The sequence below is a fragment of the Magnolia sinica genome, unplaced genomic scaffold (assembly GCF_029962835.1).
Source record: "Magnolia sinica isolate HGM2019 unplaced genomic scaffold, MsV1 ctg357, whole genome shotgun sequence".
Classification (NCBI taxonomy): Eukaryota; Viridiplantae; Streptophyta; class Magnoliopsida; order Magnoliales; family Magnoliaceae; genus Magnolia; species Magnolia sinica.
The window spans coordinates 223,911-240,503 of NW_026682818.1; the positions used below are offsets into that span (position 1 = coordinate 223,911).

The 16,593-nt window shown below is 43.6% G+C and overlaps 1 protein-coding gene across 4 annotated transcripts in view; it reads left to right on the forward strand.

The window, feature by feature from the left end:
* The window catches only part of LOC131236303 (protein BREAST CANCER SUSCEPTIBILITY 2 homolog B-like), a 41,180-nt gene extending 25,017 nt beyond the window's left edge, over nucleotides 1–16,163 (forward strand). For 3 of the 4 annotated variants that reach the window (XM_058233417.1, XM_058233415.1, XM_058233418.1), the window contains 5 exons: nucleotides 14,445–14,637; nucleotides 14,719–14,901; nucleotides 15,485–15,627; nucleotides 15,701–15,763; nucleotides 15,850–16,163. In XM_058233417.1, coding sequence (XP_058089400.1) covers nucleotides 14,445–14,637; nucleotides 14,719–14,901; nucleotides 15,485–15,627; nucleotides 15,701–15,763; nucleotides 15,850–16,075 — 808 coding nt within the window. In that variant the 3' untranslated portion in view covers nucleotides 16,076–16,163. The remainder of the gene's footprint in view (nucleotides 1–14,444; nucleotides 14,638–14,718; nucleotides 14,902–15,484; nucleotides 15,628–15,700; nucleotides 15,764–15,849) is intronic. The other variant, XM_058233416.1, reaches the window with a different exon arrangement.
* Nucleotides 16,164–16,593: the final 430 nt, after the last annotated feature.

Below are 16,593 nucleotides of genomic sequence, written 5' to 3' on the forward strand. Positions count from 1 at the left end.
CCAACCTCGACTCCCTGATAGTATTGCTGCCAGTCATACGAGTACCACGAATATCCTACTGTCAAAGGGTCATGACTTGAAGAATTATCTGTCGGTTGCTCATATCTATGGGTAGACGAGTGCGACTGAATGTTCGAATTGTCGTGCCCATATCTATGGGTAGACGAGTGCGACTGAATGTTCGAATTGTCGTGCCCATACCTGTGATACCCCCCATGCGCATAAAGTGGGACAGAGGTGGAGCTCCCCTGCTCTGAATTGATGTCCAGAGATGACATGTTACGTGTAAGAGCATCAATTGCGGCGTGTCCGGCTTTCTTCTTTGAACGACGCTCGAAAATATGTGGGCTCTGATGCTCTCACCTTGGATGATGGATGAGATCCATGGTCATTGTCTTGAGTGGTATGGTCAAAGTATTGCTCTTTAGTGAATTGGCCAACAGATCGCTGGCTTTGACTTGTCGTGTACCCCCCACCATTGCCACCACTGCCACCACTAGTACCACCAACATCAGTGTCGGTGCCTCCATCCCCTCCCTCATCATCGCTATCGTTGTTGCCGTTGTCCCCACGACTAGTGTCGAGTGGGGGTTGAGTCTCATTATCATCACTCACTAGGACTTGATGATGGGGAGGGGGTTGCCCTCTGTTAGCTTACTACCTGATCGATATCGATATCAAGAGATGTTGCTCCCTCGGCTACCTGTGGAGCAGGGCTTCCCTCCACATCATCTAAATCAGCTGATTTGACCTACTCATAAAGTGGGTCCACAACATCGTCACTTATCTGTGCCATGGTACCTATAGACAACAGGTCAAGCGGGTCCATATTTTCCTCCATTTCTCGGTCTGCCCGCAACTGCCTCCCTCTTAACTTCATATTGTAGTGGCAGTAAACGAGCTTCTATAACTTCTCATATGCCCGCCCGTTCCTCTTGTTGGTGTGTATGAGTGATTATGTGCTCCAATTCCTCTCGTGTGGTGAAGAGGATACTGTCTGTGCAAGAACACGGACTACTAATAGTTGCAGTGCGGGTGTGTCGACTCCATATATATTGCCCACCACTCACCTATATATCTATGAGGAGCTTGTTTTAGTTTGAAGTTTAAACGAAAAATGCAGTTACCTAATTATATTACCATGCTAACACGGTGACATTGTTTCTGTCGATGCTTTTGCTAGTGCGGATGAGAATGTGCCCCTAGCATCCCTAAACTGCAACAACTGTAAATACGGATTCACAGGTCATTATTTTTAATCACCCATATTTCTAAAGACTATAAGGAAGGAAATTTATTTTATCAATTACCATTGGTGAAATCTGCTTAAATTGCATTACCTGGTTACTGAATTCTGCTTGCACTGTCGATTCTGGGAACAATCATTTGAACACCTCATGGACGGCCGTCGTCAAATCATTAGCCGACGTTTGTGATGGAATTTGGGATTCAGGTAGTATGCTGAAACCCAAATATTATTTACTCAGTTGCATTAACATACAAACGGAAGTGATGTTTAAAGTGTAAGTGCAAGTGATAAAAAATACAGGTAAATGTAACAAACTTACCAGCTTGGTGGAATGGGATGCTCTAGGGTCCTTGTCCATCGTTCATTGATGATATCGATCACCCACTAATGTGAATTGGGGATTGGAGTCTTTATCCATTCTCTCATAATTCTCATATGCTCGTACATTAACCCCATTGGAGGCCACATCTCATTATCTAAGGCTCGAAGGACCTTGTAGATCGGATGCAGGATGGAAACGATGGTGTGGACTATCCTAGAAGGAATCGGAAAGTACCATCTTCGAAATTTTCTTTGCACCCTCAGTTTTCCTCTAACTCCACTCTTTAAGTATTTCTCAGATCTGAACAAATTCCTGAGACCCACACGGTGCCTGTATAAGTTGTCGAGTGCAATGAAGTTTGTGGTTAACTGTGTCGCACATGGTCTAATGATGTTCACTCCACAACACTCACGCATTACAACCATGAGTGATTGTATGTAGAGTTCATTACTATCCTCGCATCCTCGATGGTCTTCCTGACAAAATCACTCTGGCCTATCCCCTTGAGCATTAAATCAATGTAGTGTGCCTCACACGGGGTCCAATAGAGATTGTACCTCCTCATCAATTTCTTCCTTGCCTTAACGAACACACTGCCATTGTCCGTCACAACTTGGACGACATTCTTGGACCGAACATCTTTAATCACTTCTTTTTGGAGGTCATTTATGTATTTGTGATCTTTTGTTTTGGCTAATGCATTAATAGATTTGAGGAAAACGGGCTGCCCTCTACGGTACAACATGAAATTGATAATGGACAATTTCGGGGGTCCCGTCCACCCATCACACATGATCGTCACCCCGTACTGCTTCCAATTCGGCTTGAGTTCACGTACTCAAGCCTGCATCTCCTCGTACTCCTAATCCAGGTAGACCCCAAGAATCTCCTGTGGCATCGGAGGCTTCACGCCGGGCCCAACTTGCTGCACCTCTATCATATTTTTAAAGTGTGGACTAGCTCCTGCATTTGCTGGTACATGGCTCGAGATGAACCACCTAGATATAACGCCCCCCACTTTCCCTGAGCCTCTTGCTCCAAATTTTTTAATCTCTTTTGATTAACACTTGCAATGGGTGTATCTGTGACACGAGTACTTTGTGCGTGTTGTAGTTCATGCCCGCCAGAACCACTACCACCCATACTGCCTCCCTCAAACCATCTACTGCTCCCACCAGCCTCATGTTGGGACTTCCCAAACGACGACGTACTCTCATCAAGCCGTCTCCTTTGCTCCCCCTCCCACCCTGATGCCCGAGACACACGAATCACTTGTCTGAACTCCCTCGTATCCTGAGTGGTAACACAGTCATCGGGATATGCTATCCCCTCGTCATCATTGTCATCTTGCTTGTCGATAGCACTTAGGCCCCGTCCAGTGCCTCGTAGCTCCTCCCTTAGATCCCTCTCCCAATCTTTTTGTAGCTGCTTGTGTGACTTCGCTTTAGCCAACACTCTTCTCATCTCCTCTCTCATTGGCTTTGTTACGCTTGAATAGTCTTTCACATTCTTGTACCCCCTGCTAAATGCTCCTACAGCCTAGACACTCCCTCACTTCGTATCACTTGGTCGCAGTAGTTGCATATGGCTCCATATTTATTCCCCTCCACTGGCCGTCCATGTTTCCACCTAATGCCCCTTGCTCCTCTTCCCGATCCAGACGACATTTTGCTCCCGATTGATACTACATATAGATAGAACGAAACAAATTGCACATAACTCCATAACGAAGGACAGACCAGGTCGTTAAAATATTTTGCTTCCGATTGACCAATCTATTCAATCTCCAAAATGAAGGACGGATTGGATTGTCAAAATATTTTTCCATGTTGGACCAGTTTGGCGATGCATGATGGTAAATCCTAAATCTTCGAATAGAATGAAGCATATACAAAATTCAGGTGGATCACACCACATGATATTTATTTTTTTCCTTTCATCCAATTGCCATTGTTTACTATGGGATGGTCCACCTGATAGCTGAATCTGCTTCATTTTGGGATAATGCCCAAAAATGATATGGAAAAATGGATGGACGGCGTGGATACAGAATAAATACATCAAAGTGTACTCCACAGTAAGGCTCGTACCGTCTTGAGAGATTCTGGGGTCTCACCTAATTGCTTCCATGAAATGGACGCAGTTTGGCTAGTGACGCTGCCAGTACCAATTGGTGAGTACTGGTCACTGTTCTGTGGGCCCCACAATGATGTATTTGTTTCACCCACGTCGTCCATCAATTTTCCCAGTTCATTTTATGATATGATCCCAAAGATGAAGATCAAAATCTCAAGTCGACCACATCATAGGAAACGATGTCGATTGAACACCCACCATTAAAAACTTCTTAGGGGCCACTAACGTTTTGGATCTTGTTTTTTTCCCCCTTCATCTAGGTCTGTAACCTAATCATCAAGTTGGATGTCAAATAAACATTACGGTGGACCTTACAAAATTTTAATGGTGGGTATTCAAGGAGCATTGTTTCTTGTGGTGCAGTCCACTAGAGATATGGATCTGCATCGTTTTTTGGCCCATGCCCCAAAATGATATGACAAAAAGAATGCATTGTTTCTTATGGTGCAGTCCACCGGAGATATGGATCTGCATCGTTTTTTGGCCCATGCCCCAAAATGATATGACAAAAAGAATGGATGGTGTAGATACATAACGCCTACAATGAGGTCGGCCCTACAGAACCAAGTGCACACTTAACACAAGGAGGGAATAGCTGTGAGAAATCGCGTTGCGTACTGAGTTACTCTATCATAATGAGTAAGCTCTGTTGGGCCCATCATGAATGTATATGCTGTATCCACACTGTCCATCTGTTTTACAGCTCATTTTAGGGGTTGAACCCAACATTAAAGCATAAACAAAGTTCCAGTGGACCATTCCAAAGAAAACATTGGGAATAATGATTTCCATTGATGAAACCTTCCTAAGGCCCACTTGAGCTTTGGATATACGTCATTTTTTAGCTCAAGGCCTAAAATTATTTCGTAAAATGGATGAACGGAGTGGATAAAATAAATAAATCACAGTGGGCCCCATAGAGTTTACTCAGTACGGAGTGGATAAAATGCTGGTGTACCACACACCACCGATCTGACTGGTGTGGGTCGATGTCGTGTGAAGACGAGCATTGCCGCTCCTCGAGCTCCGAGTTGTACGAACGGTTCAAAGGAGATCAAAGTTACATGGCCCCCAAAATGCTGTATTTATTATATCCACACTATTCATCCATTTTGCGAGATCATTTTAGACCATAATCCCAAAAACGATTCATATCCAAAGCTTAAGTGAGTCACACCACAAATTGCAGTGGGACAATGATTGTGATTGTTAAAACATTCTTAGTGCCCATCATAACGTTTATTTTCCATCCAATCTGTTCATAAGATCACACGGACCTAGGTGAAGTGGAAAAACAAATATCATATTGATCAAAAACTTTTGTGACCCCAAAAAGAGTTTCAATGGTAGATGTTCAATCCCCCACTGCTTTTTGCAGTGTGGTCCACTTGATCTTTGAATCTTTCTTGATCTTTGAATCTTTCTTATTTTTTGGTTCAAGCCTCAGGACGGGCTCGCCAAATGGAAGGTTGGGATATAACACATACCTCACGGTGGGACCCATAGAACTTGGTGACGTCAACACACCAGCCAGGTCGGTGGTGTGTGGTACACCAGTTAATCCACTTCCTTCCATTTCCCGGTAACACGGGACACAGATTTCCTACCAAAGGCTTTCGCAGGAATTTCTTGCATTGGGATGCTTGGTGGGGCCCACCATGATGTTTCCGAAAAATCCACCCCATCCATCCATTTTTCTAGATCATTTTTGGACATGAGACTGAGCATTAGGTGGATCCAAAACTGGGCCATACAAGAAGGAAAACTGGAGAAAGAGTTTCCTACCCTTGAAACCTTCCTAGGCTCCACCTTGATGTTTATATGCCATCCAAACTGTTTACAAGTTCATTCCCATCGAGATGAAGTGAAAACACAAAGCGATTAGCCTGATACGAAACTTTTGCGGCCATATGAATGTTTAAACAATGGTCATTGAATCTCCACTGTTTCCTCTCGTGTGGCCCACTTGAGTTTTGGATCCACCTAGTTTTTGGGCTCATGTCCTGAAATGATCTGCAAAATGGTTGGACATGGTGGATTTTTCGCAAACATCATGGTGGACCCCACCTAGCATAGACAGCTTAAATGGACCACACCACAGGAAATAGCGGGGTTAATTACGTCCCCCCATTGAAACGTTCCTAGGGCCCACAGTGATGTTTAATTGTCATCGAACCCATTCATAAGGTTACAGAGATATGGGTGAAGGGAAAACATAAATATCAGCTTCATTTATAACTTCTGTGGACCCCAAAAACTTTTCAACCATATACGTTCAATTCACACTGTTTCCTATAAGTGTAGTCCACATGAGCTTTGGATATTCTTGAATTCTAGGACCATGCCTAAAATGATATGGAAAAATGGATGGACGGCATGGATATGACATATACATCACGGTGGGCCCCACATAGTCTACTTAGTACTGAGTACACTAATGGTATTGTGCTCGTGTGTACGCAAGCGGATTTGTAGTCTGCTCCCTTGGTAAGGTGATGGGGACATCACATGCGCACGCACATGCACGCCCCCCCTACGCACGTACGCGAGAGGAGGGCCCCACCGTCGATTTGGATCAATGACGACATCCAGGGAGGGCCTCCTAGTTAGAAGACGGAGTTTTGGTTTATTGGAGTGGGCCCAATAATCAAGTAAAGCCCATCATGTGATCTCATGATTGGCGCCCACTAGTCGGATTGATTTCATATTTTAGGTTGTGCTTATTAATGTTATTTAGAACATCATGGACGCTTTAGATTTCTTTGATTAGTTTTTTTTTTTGGTTTACTTCATTGCCAAGTAATAGGTTGCGCACATGGCATAAGTTTTGGGGTATAGGGTTTTCTTATAAATAGACACCCCTTGTATCTTTTTTCATTCATGGAAGATTAATAAAAATTATGCGTTTTCCTACTCTCTCAGTTGTGAAGCCTAATTGGGTGCGAAGCCCTCCCTTCATCGAAGGGCTAACTACCGTGGTGCGAAGCCACATCTATCCCGTTTCGCCCCCATCCATCGCTCTCTATTACTTATCTTCCACCATCTCTTCTTCTCATCTCACCCCATCATCTATACTTCGAATTAGTCATCTATTGCAGCAATTCTTCTCCTCACAGAAGAATTTCAGAATCTGGCCCTACAAACTTCGGCGGAGCACTATGCACAAACCGTACATTGGATCAAGCTGAGATTTGGGAGTTTTGGAGTCCATCCTTGACCAACCAAGGCCGAGGTGGCCTTTTTCTGAATAGTGGGCCCCACACACATGCGGCCGGGATCACATGCACGTGCGTCTGTGCCATTATTGTTGTCCACGCATGCGGTACTTCTCTGGTTCGTTTCTCTCATCTCCTTCACTCCTCTCTCACCTAAATTTCCTTAACCCTTACCCTAGATTGTCCTAAATCCCAATTTCTATGCCCTTTTTTTTAACCCTAGGTTTTCCCGAATTGAAACATGTGAATCCCTTGGATTGTGGAAATTATTTGTGCATGTGTGGATGAATTTACCCTTACTTTGATTCTTGTTTGGTTTATAATTTTGATTGATCTGGCCCTAGCATGTGTAGGCCTGGATCCGCATAAGATACCCCTTGATTGAATGCTTGGACTTTTGTGTGGGATATGGAATTTGTGTAATTGTTTCTGAACTAACGTGATTTTAAGCCTGAAATCTCGCACATCATATTTGAATTTCATGATTTTAAGCTTGCATCATAAGGGTTAAAAATGAAAACCGAAAGTCACTCTCTGTCTGCAACCCAAAAATCTCTCCCTCTGGATGGAAAACAGCTAGCGGCGCAACAACGTGTAGAGCTGTATCAAGCATAGATAGTCGCTGCTTTTGATAAGAAGGTTAAACACCACTCCTTTAAGAAAGGGGATGTGGTCCCGATGCTGAAAAGGCTTATCGTGGTTACTCACAGAATCGGGGGCACGTTTGATCCTAAATGGGATAACCTATACGTTATAACGGAAGTTTATTCTAATGGGGCTTATCGGGTCGTGAATCAGAATGGACAAGGGATAGGAATACCTGTCAACGCCTTTTTTTTAAAAAGGTATTATCATTGAAAGGAATTTTTTTTTTTTTTTTTGATTGCGAAGATTATTCAAGAAAATTTGGCCTAATCAAAAGGGCGCAGAATGGGTACAAGTATGTAACAAGCATAACAAGCTCAATGAGACGAATAGTCATATACCAGCACAAGATACAACCATGTACCTTTGTGAACCTCCCTTCTTTAATAAAGCAAGGATGGGGAATGAGTAATAAAAGAAAAAGAAAAGTAAAAAAGAGATATGGCCTCCAAATATTCCTTTTAACATAGCGTTCCAGGTAGAATTATATGATCGCCAATCGTGTGATCTAAACAGGGGAATATTGCTGATTATCTCCAATTATCTGAGAGTATCACTGATTATCTCCAATTATCAGAGAACATTGCCAATTATCTTGATTATCTCCAATTGTAGAGAATATTGCCGATTATATTCGATTATGCTGATTATCTCCGATTATGTATAAGAACTATATGGCGGTGCAGGAGAGACAATGGAAAAGTCCATGGGAGCAATAAAAATATATATGCTGTATTGCCGATTCTCCAAATATTATGTATGGCAGTGGTGAGTGCCAGCGGCTCAAAACCCATGAAGGCCAACTGCGCGTAAGACTTATGCTGTTTCGCCATTCTTCAGATATTATGCGGGCAACGGTGAGCGCCAGCGGCTCAAAGCCCATGAAGGCCAACCACGCGTGTTAGATCTATGCGGGCAGCAGAGAGCGCCATTCGCTCAAAGTCCATGAAGGCCAACCACGCATAACCCCTGTACCTTCTGTATCACTCTTTGGTAGCGCCATGGGGATAGGTGAAAGAAAATGCCCCCCCTAAGAATGGTCCCGAGACGTACAAGTGAAAAAAGATAGGGTTGCAGTATGAGATTTGTGGTTCATCTATAGATAGGCCAACTGTGCATTAGACCCCCCAGTTTCCTGGCTTGATTTCAATAGTAACTCTTGGGGAGGGGTGACCTCTATATGAGCCCCCTCCCCCATTGATGGGTTGGCGGCCTTGGACTTGGTACCCCTATAGGTAGCCTTGGGAGCCCTACGAACTCTAGAGAGTTACAGAGGCCACCCTGTGCGTAAATCCTACCAAGTTCACCGCTTCGGTAGCTTCAATGGGCCCCTTTGATGGACTGCAGTGAGTGAACTCCCCAGGTCATGGTGGTTCAACGAACTCATGAGAGTTACAGAGACCAATTAGCATAATCCTTGCTCCAACTACTTAGGAGCCTAAACTGTGGCTGCTACAACTACTTACGAGCCTAAACTGTAGTTGCTCCAACTACTTACGAGCCTAAACTGTGGTTGCTCCGACTACTTACAAGCCTAAACTGTGGTTGCTCCAACTACTTACAAGCCTAAACTGTGGTTGCTCCAAATACTCAAGAGCCTAAATTGTGGATGGTGCCTTAGGTCTACTAATTGAACTCTAAGATAGTTCCGCCCATTATGGAGAATACTACGCAGAGCATGCTAACAAGCAAGAATAAAGTTATTGTCATGTCATGTCTCAAGCCATAAAGAAATATGCAATTGAAGCATGGATTGATAAAAGAAAAATCATTCATGATTATATGCTAAACTATAATTTGTTCATGTCATCCATCTTCAAAATTACTTTAAATATTGTCAAAATTCTCTCTCTCTCTCTCTCTCTCTCTATATATATATATATATATATATATATATATATATATATATGAAAAAATGTTGATACATAGCAGTCACCAATATTACAATTATTCTAAAATGCCCAAAGAAAGCACGAAATTTTGCAGATCTTGCTTAAACTGAACTTGGTCTGCAGCCGTGTTGAGCACGACCTCGATAATAAGCTTGGCCTGATCCGGAGCACCATTAAGCTCCTGTTCCAAGGAAGCAGCGACCACCTTATCCTTCAGAAGTTCTGATTCTTGAAGTTTGGCTATGTTGATGTTTTCAGCAATGTCAGCCTTAGCCTTGCTTAGCTTCAGTTCCTCAGTCTGCTTCTGGGCCTTGAGATTAGCAATTTGTTCATTGATGGCTGCCAAAGTCTGCTCAGAGACCTTCACATGATCCTGAAAAGAACCGCATTTCCTTTTATATCCAGAAATGATAGAGTTCTTGGATGTTTTATCTTTGAGGATCAACAACTCTTTCTGATGGTGAAGTATCTCCGGGGCAATAACTATATTGCGAGTCGACTCCAGCTGTTGCAGTTAAGCGTTGAACTGAATGAAAGAATTGTGAAGTGCTAAGACATTAATCTTGGCCAACTTTGCTGAATTATTCATAATCGTCAGAGCATTGCCAAGGAAAGGCCATTGCTTAGGGTCTTGGAACATGCATGGTACGACGGATGGAGCGTTCTTAACCAAGATAAGCTTGTATGAAGGAACCTTTTCTGGAGAGAAGGTCCAACACCGTTGCCGTCGAATTGGAGCCCGCGTTACAACTTGAAGATGGAGCGGCTGTGATAAAACAAAGAAAATAAAAGCATGAAAAGGATGACGTAAGGAAGTTCTATCTGGAAAGGGAAGCCGCAAACTATGAAAATTTGAAGATATAACTGCCGCTGGAGCCAGGAATGAAGGTGCTGATGAAGTTGAGACCCCTATTGTGGCAGGGATAGTCGGCGGGGTGGGCACCACCACGGCAGGGGCAATGTTAAAGGATGGTTCCCTAACCGCAGTGCTCGAATCAAGTGTCGTCGGAGTCGTCACGGCGGTAGGCTTTTACAGGAAATAGATCCTACGAGCAACTATAGTCGAGGCAGTGAATAATGCGATCGTGGCTTCATCTGTCTGGGCATGCCCCGCATTAATGATCGCCACCATGGTCATTGTTGGAAGGACTGTCATGTCTTGATCCACCTCCATGTTGTGCAGGGAAATTAACGCCTCCGCCACTGCTCGTGCCGCCGGCATAGAAAGTTTAGCTTCCCTCCACGATGAGACCTCCACAATCTCGAGGAGGATTTGAGTGTCAGGCACTGGAATGTTGATTGATGGAGCAACGAGCATCTCATGGGGGAGGGGAGTAGTTGGCACTAAAGGACATGATTATATTAGCTACTAGCGAGTAGCTGAATTCTTTGTAATCAAGTGGTTATTCTTCTGTAGGGGTGGCCGCTTGATCAGTCGGAGTTGAAACATTGTGGTACTTCCTGACCAATTGTAACGGCTTCACATACGACGTCATCCTCCTCGTTGATCTTTACCTCTCCCTTCTCCAAATCGCCGTCCCTAGAAGAGCTGCTCTCTTCAGCAGAATCACTGCTAGAAGACGACTCTTCATCTTCGCTCCCTTCCGATGAGTCCTCCTTCATGGATTCTTCGATTATTATTGCTTGCCCTTGTCGAACGGACTAGCCCTACCCGTTTATACCTTTACTTCTACAGGGATAGGAGAGATGCCCTATTGGCTTTGTGGCATTTGAGGGGAGCGGGACTGTGTCTGTGAGCGAGTCACAGGAAATGAGAAGCTTTGCCGTGCTGACCTCAGCAAAGGTGACACGGCTAAAGAATTGGGCATTTTCTAGTGTCCACTGCAGTCTCCCTAGTGGGAGACTAAAGGGCAGTTGCCGTCGCTGGTGGAGTTTGCTCATTATCCTTTTCGATGGGCTCGGGGTTGTAGCTGCATTGGATTATTCCCTCGACCTCCTCAATTCATCTAAGGGAGTCCCATAGGTAATCCAGCCTTCCAGGGTATTTGCGGGCTTTGCTTGTCGAATGGTTTCTTCTAAAGAGATCTTCAAACAAACTTGCTCAGGGGCAGGAGTGTGGTCTCTCTTCATCATGCAGACGATCCCTTGCTTAGGCCTATAGGTCTTCAATCTCAGAGGGGGCACCCAAACTAGATAATGTGCAGAATGACGATGGTGAACGAGATAGAATTGATGAATCCACCATCGCATCCAACAATAAGAGGCTTGAATCGAATGATTGTAGCCTGGCAATATGAAGTGGGAGCTTGTGCGCACGATCAGAAGCTGCTTCCATATTACTGGCCAGTTGTATGTCCCGACACCGTAGCTCCTCATGATCCTGGTGATGATGCCATAGTCTTCTGATATTGTCTGATTGTAGCCAAATTGGCAAGTGAACCTACTAGGGTAGTAGGGTTTGTGCCAAAATTCGCTACCCTCCCTTAGTGAGAGGCTGCTGGACCTGATGTAGATGAAGAATATCCGCTCGCTCGGGTAAAGCAAGTTGTCGTTGACAGCTTCTCGGGCTTCGGGAGTGTTTGAGATAGGGAACTGAGAGAAGGAAATGGATTTCGTTTTCTCAATCTTGTCCATGACCCAGGCATATGTCTTCTTAATCATCTTGCGCCTCTGATAATGCCAGAGTGGAAGACGATTTGGGTTCACATACGCCTTCTCCGGCTTGTCGTAGATCCAAGTGAAGTATACACCAAGCCACCCATAGTTCTAAGTTGTATAAGTCGAAGATGCTTCGACTGTCGGGCTTTTGTAGTGTGTAGCTACGTCGCCGAAGGCACGATATAGTGAATATAGAACTAGAGGAGCCAAGTAGTACTTTCTACCCTCTGCCATCGCTCCTGCGACCACAAATAGAGTTGGTCTGATGGCGTTAGCCCACTTAGAGCTAGGGAGCACCATAAGGCTGAGCCAATGGGCTAAAAAGGCAGCCAGCTCGCCAGAAGCACTGTACTCAGTAGGGCCCTTAATCTTCTGCTTGATTGCATCAAGTTCTTGTGAATCGTTTCCCGCAAAGTTGCAAAGTGAAAAAGAATAGTATGGTTATTAAAGAGATGATGAGGAATTATGTGAAAGGTTTAAGTAAGGCAAAAGGAGATAGAATATGTATTGCAAATTCTTGGTGAAATGAGCAAGCCAGGTGAGGTGCGGGACTTTGCGAATGTCAGGGAACTTTGCCATTTCCCCGAAGAGCTCGATGGCGGTTTCTGAGACTTTTGGCTGGCGGTTGGTGGGCGAGAAGTGTGCAAACTCTTGTGGGCACATACTTATAAAAAAGCGGCCCGTTATTGGAAGGTGCGCCATCTTATGAAGATCCGATAGCGTGATGCTGACTTTGTCCTTGGGAAGGTGGAAGGAATTGGTCGTCGGGCACCAGTAATTGAGGAAGCCCTTGAACACGGTCATATCTTTGCAGAACTGATCTGATGTAACCTCGATCGCATTCAGGAGATCGATCTTGATCAGGATGTCTGAATGCTTCTTGATTGTCACATTGGCCCAGACGTTGTAGTAATTATGAGCAAACAGGAAATTGCGAGTCCGGAACTCTTTGGTGCCCCACAGAGAATCTCGAGTGCGGAAGCTTTGCTGCATTGTCTCAAAAAAATGAGTTGGAAAGAGGGTATGGGGGTTGTAGCATGGCAATAAAAATCTCATTGGAGAGATTTTGCCAGTCCTCTGTCTTGCGCCACTGTCCAGCGGAAGACTTTGAATCTGCGGTTCCCTCATAGCCAGTTGGTTGTGTAAAGAATCCTATTATGAGTCATCCGATCTGTGGGCTCACAATACAGGATTGACATATGGCGGCGCAGATTCATCGGGATGATGACCATCTTGTCCTTATAAGGAATGTTGAACTTGATAATCTCCTGGTGAATCTTTATGATATACCAGGAGTTCTGGATGTGCTTCTTGTTAAACGCCTTGATCTTCTCCTGGAGTTGCTGCCCCTTGCTCTTCGATTGTTTCTTCTTCGTGAAAGATGGGGACGACGTTGGTTCTCTGTCAGACGGCCTGGAACTATTCGTCTGTAGATTTTCTCGCTAAAAAAAGAATTCTTCATGCGATGTGAAGACTTGTTCCGTGCGACTTGGAATGAAGATCGGTGCAATGCCTATTTTCAATCACAGGAGTGCGAGTCTTCCAGTTATCCATCTTTGAGTTTTTCTTCTTCGTGCAAGGTATTTTGTTGAAATCTCCTTAGTTCTTCATCCGAAACCTCTTCCAACACTTTCCTTTCTTCTTCATCATCCTTTTCATCAAAACCCCAGAGTTACAGACCAAACCCTAGCTGATCGGACCCCACATGTGTGACCGTACGACCACACGTGCGAGCCCATAGGCTGGTCCGTACGGCCACTCCTCTAGTGCCCCTTGCCTCTTTGAACCATTCCTCCAAAATCCTATCTTCCCTTGTCCAAAACCCTGAAATCCCACATCTCTCAAATTCCCCAATTTCCCAAACCCTAGATCTTGAAATCCTTCAATTAATCTAAAATCCATAACTTCCCTATATCCAAAACTTTAATTACCATCTCCTAATACCTAAATCCGTTAATCCCTAGCTTTCATCTTTTTCACCAAACTTTCCTAACCCTAGCTTCACCCACGCCCAAATCTATTAAACCCTAGTTAAAATTAGACCTTCCCCTTTACATTAGGCCTAACCTTATGCTATTTGGATGTTTCTACATCCATTAGATCCTAGTTTTTCATGTTTAATGATCTTGTCGGATGATGCTTGGCAACTTAGGCTTAAACTATGCCTGATTTCCTCTTAGAATCTTGATATTTGTGATGATAGTAGCAAGATTTGTAGTTTTCATTAATTAATTTAAATTTGCTGATCGATCTCTCACATTATTTGAGTTCATGCATTGGTCCTACATCAGTATATCTATTTATGTGCACGAGATGATTCAATGAATCCTTTGTATGGTTAATGCTTGATTCTTGTTTGATTTCAGGTGCTCTACTATTGCAGAGGGCATTATGTCTCAAACTCAGGACATATTTGGTTCCCATAGTAACGACGATAGTGATAATGAAGGGGCAAAAATCTTTAAGCTCCTTGAGACAGCTGCTGAGCCTGAAGTCCTAATGGCAGATATGAGTTTGGAGCAACTGACTTCATTTGCAACTTATCAGGCAAAGCGGGAGGTGCATATTCAAAAACTTTGGTTTGCAAATTGACTGCATGTCCATAGAGAAATTGTTTAACAATGGCAGGTGTAACCTCAGGCAATCAGGCAGTCAGATATGCAGAAGAATGTAGAGAAAGCCCTGAATGATGCAGGCCTTGGTGGGAGACAGGTCACCCCCTTAATGAGAGTAAGGGTGGTGGGCCTAACTGCTAAATGTTCCCAAATAAAAGGTTGTCCTAGAGAAGGCTTGATAACAATATGGAACCCAACTGAAAAGCAGGTGCGGCATAGTGACTCCACCTCAATGCCTTTTGATGTCTTGGATATCCTCCCCATTTAACTAGTTTCTCTATCTTGATTACTGTTGAAGAACACGCGCGCACACACATTTTCACACTTAAAAAACAAAAAATGAAAATTTGCTTACAGTGTAAAAGAATTATTTGATCCTCAACCCAAAGATGTGTTATCTCAGATTCTCATTGGGTACAAGTGGGGCCTGTAGTTCGATGATCTGGAATGATGATCCAATGAGCCTCAAAAGTGGACGGACCATCTTGTCAACTATTAGATTTGGAGATCCTTGCCATCCATTTATTTTGGTTTTCAGTTGAATGTGGACTGTTGCTGTAGTTTTTTTAACCAAATATTGCTGGTCACAAATGGTGGGGTTAGCATTGTCTAACCAAGGAGATTTTTGGGCTCCTGTCGGTCTACTACTGTGTCCATTTGGATCACTGGAGCATACTCCCCACTTGTATAACTGACCTGAGGATCCTATGCATATCCTTGCTTCAAGGATCATATTGTTCTCTCAGGTGCAACCTAGGGTGATATAAATTATTTGATGCATTGGTGTGCAGCAGGTCAGTCTGGTGGAGGGGCAGATATACTGCACTGGAGGACTAGTGCCACTGTACTCTCATGCTAATATCATCCACTTCCAAGCAAGAGGGTCTACTACAACTTGGCAACACTTACCATCATCAGCAGTTGAATGTTTCAAGTCAGTGCCCTTTGGCCTTTATCCTTTCATTTAAGCTATCAATTTGAGTCTAATGCATGATCCTTTCTTACAGACCATTTTTTAATCCTCGCAAACCAATATTATTGTCAAATTTGTGTGAAGTTCCTCTAGCCAGGTCAGAGAGGCTTTTCGTTCTATTGTTGCTTATGCTGTTGGTTACAGTGTACTTGATGCTTATTTTGCTTGTGTGCCTGGGTTCAGTGAATTTGATACAGCAGCTGTAATTGTGTATGTGGGGGATGTTTATTTATCCGGAAACCAAAAGAAGCAGTGGGTGTTTGTGACAGACGGGTCTGAATCAGGGTCTGAGTTACAGTCAGAGGGACATTCCATCTGTTTACTCGCTATCTGCTTCTGCTCATCCATCACCGAAAATGATGCATTCACACCGGTTGACCACTCTATATTAGGATCCACTGTAAGTTGATAATTGTTGTAAGAATAATATAAAATAGATAGTGGTGCTCTATTTCTTCCTTACAGAAATTACATAAGAAATTGCTCTTGGTATTTTGCATGGGATATATTGGTTGTATCGCGTATGTATTGTTGTTGTTGGAAGACATGGAGAAACATTGGGACGTTGGTCGATTTTTTCAATGGAACTTCAAAAATTGTTAAAAAAACACATCAATACACACTCAGAAATCAAAACATCACAAAAAACAAGTGTGCATACTTTGTGAAGTTTTTGTAGAGAATGTAGAGAGAGAGAGAGAGAGAGAGAGAGAGAGAGAGAGAGAGAGAGAGAGAGAGAGAGAGAGAGATGGGAAATTAAGTATCTCAAAAACATAAGAGCTCTATTCTGTCTTATTATCTTTATATATGTGTGTGTGTGTGTGTGTGTGTGTGTGTGTGTGTGTGTGTGTGTGTAGGGTTTTCCCTATTTACAAATAACATCCTAATAAACACAAAATTACACATAAGACCGAACTTTACATATTT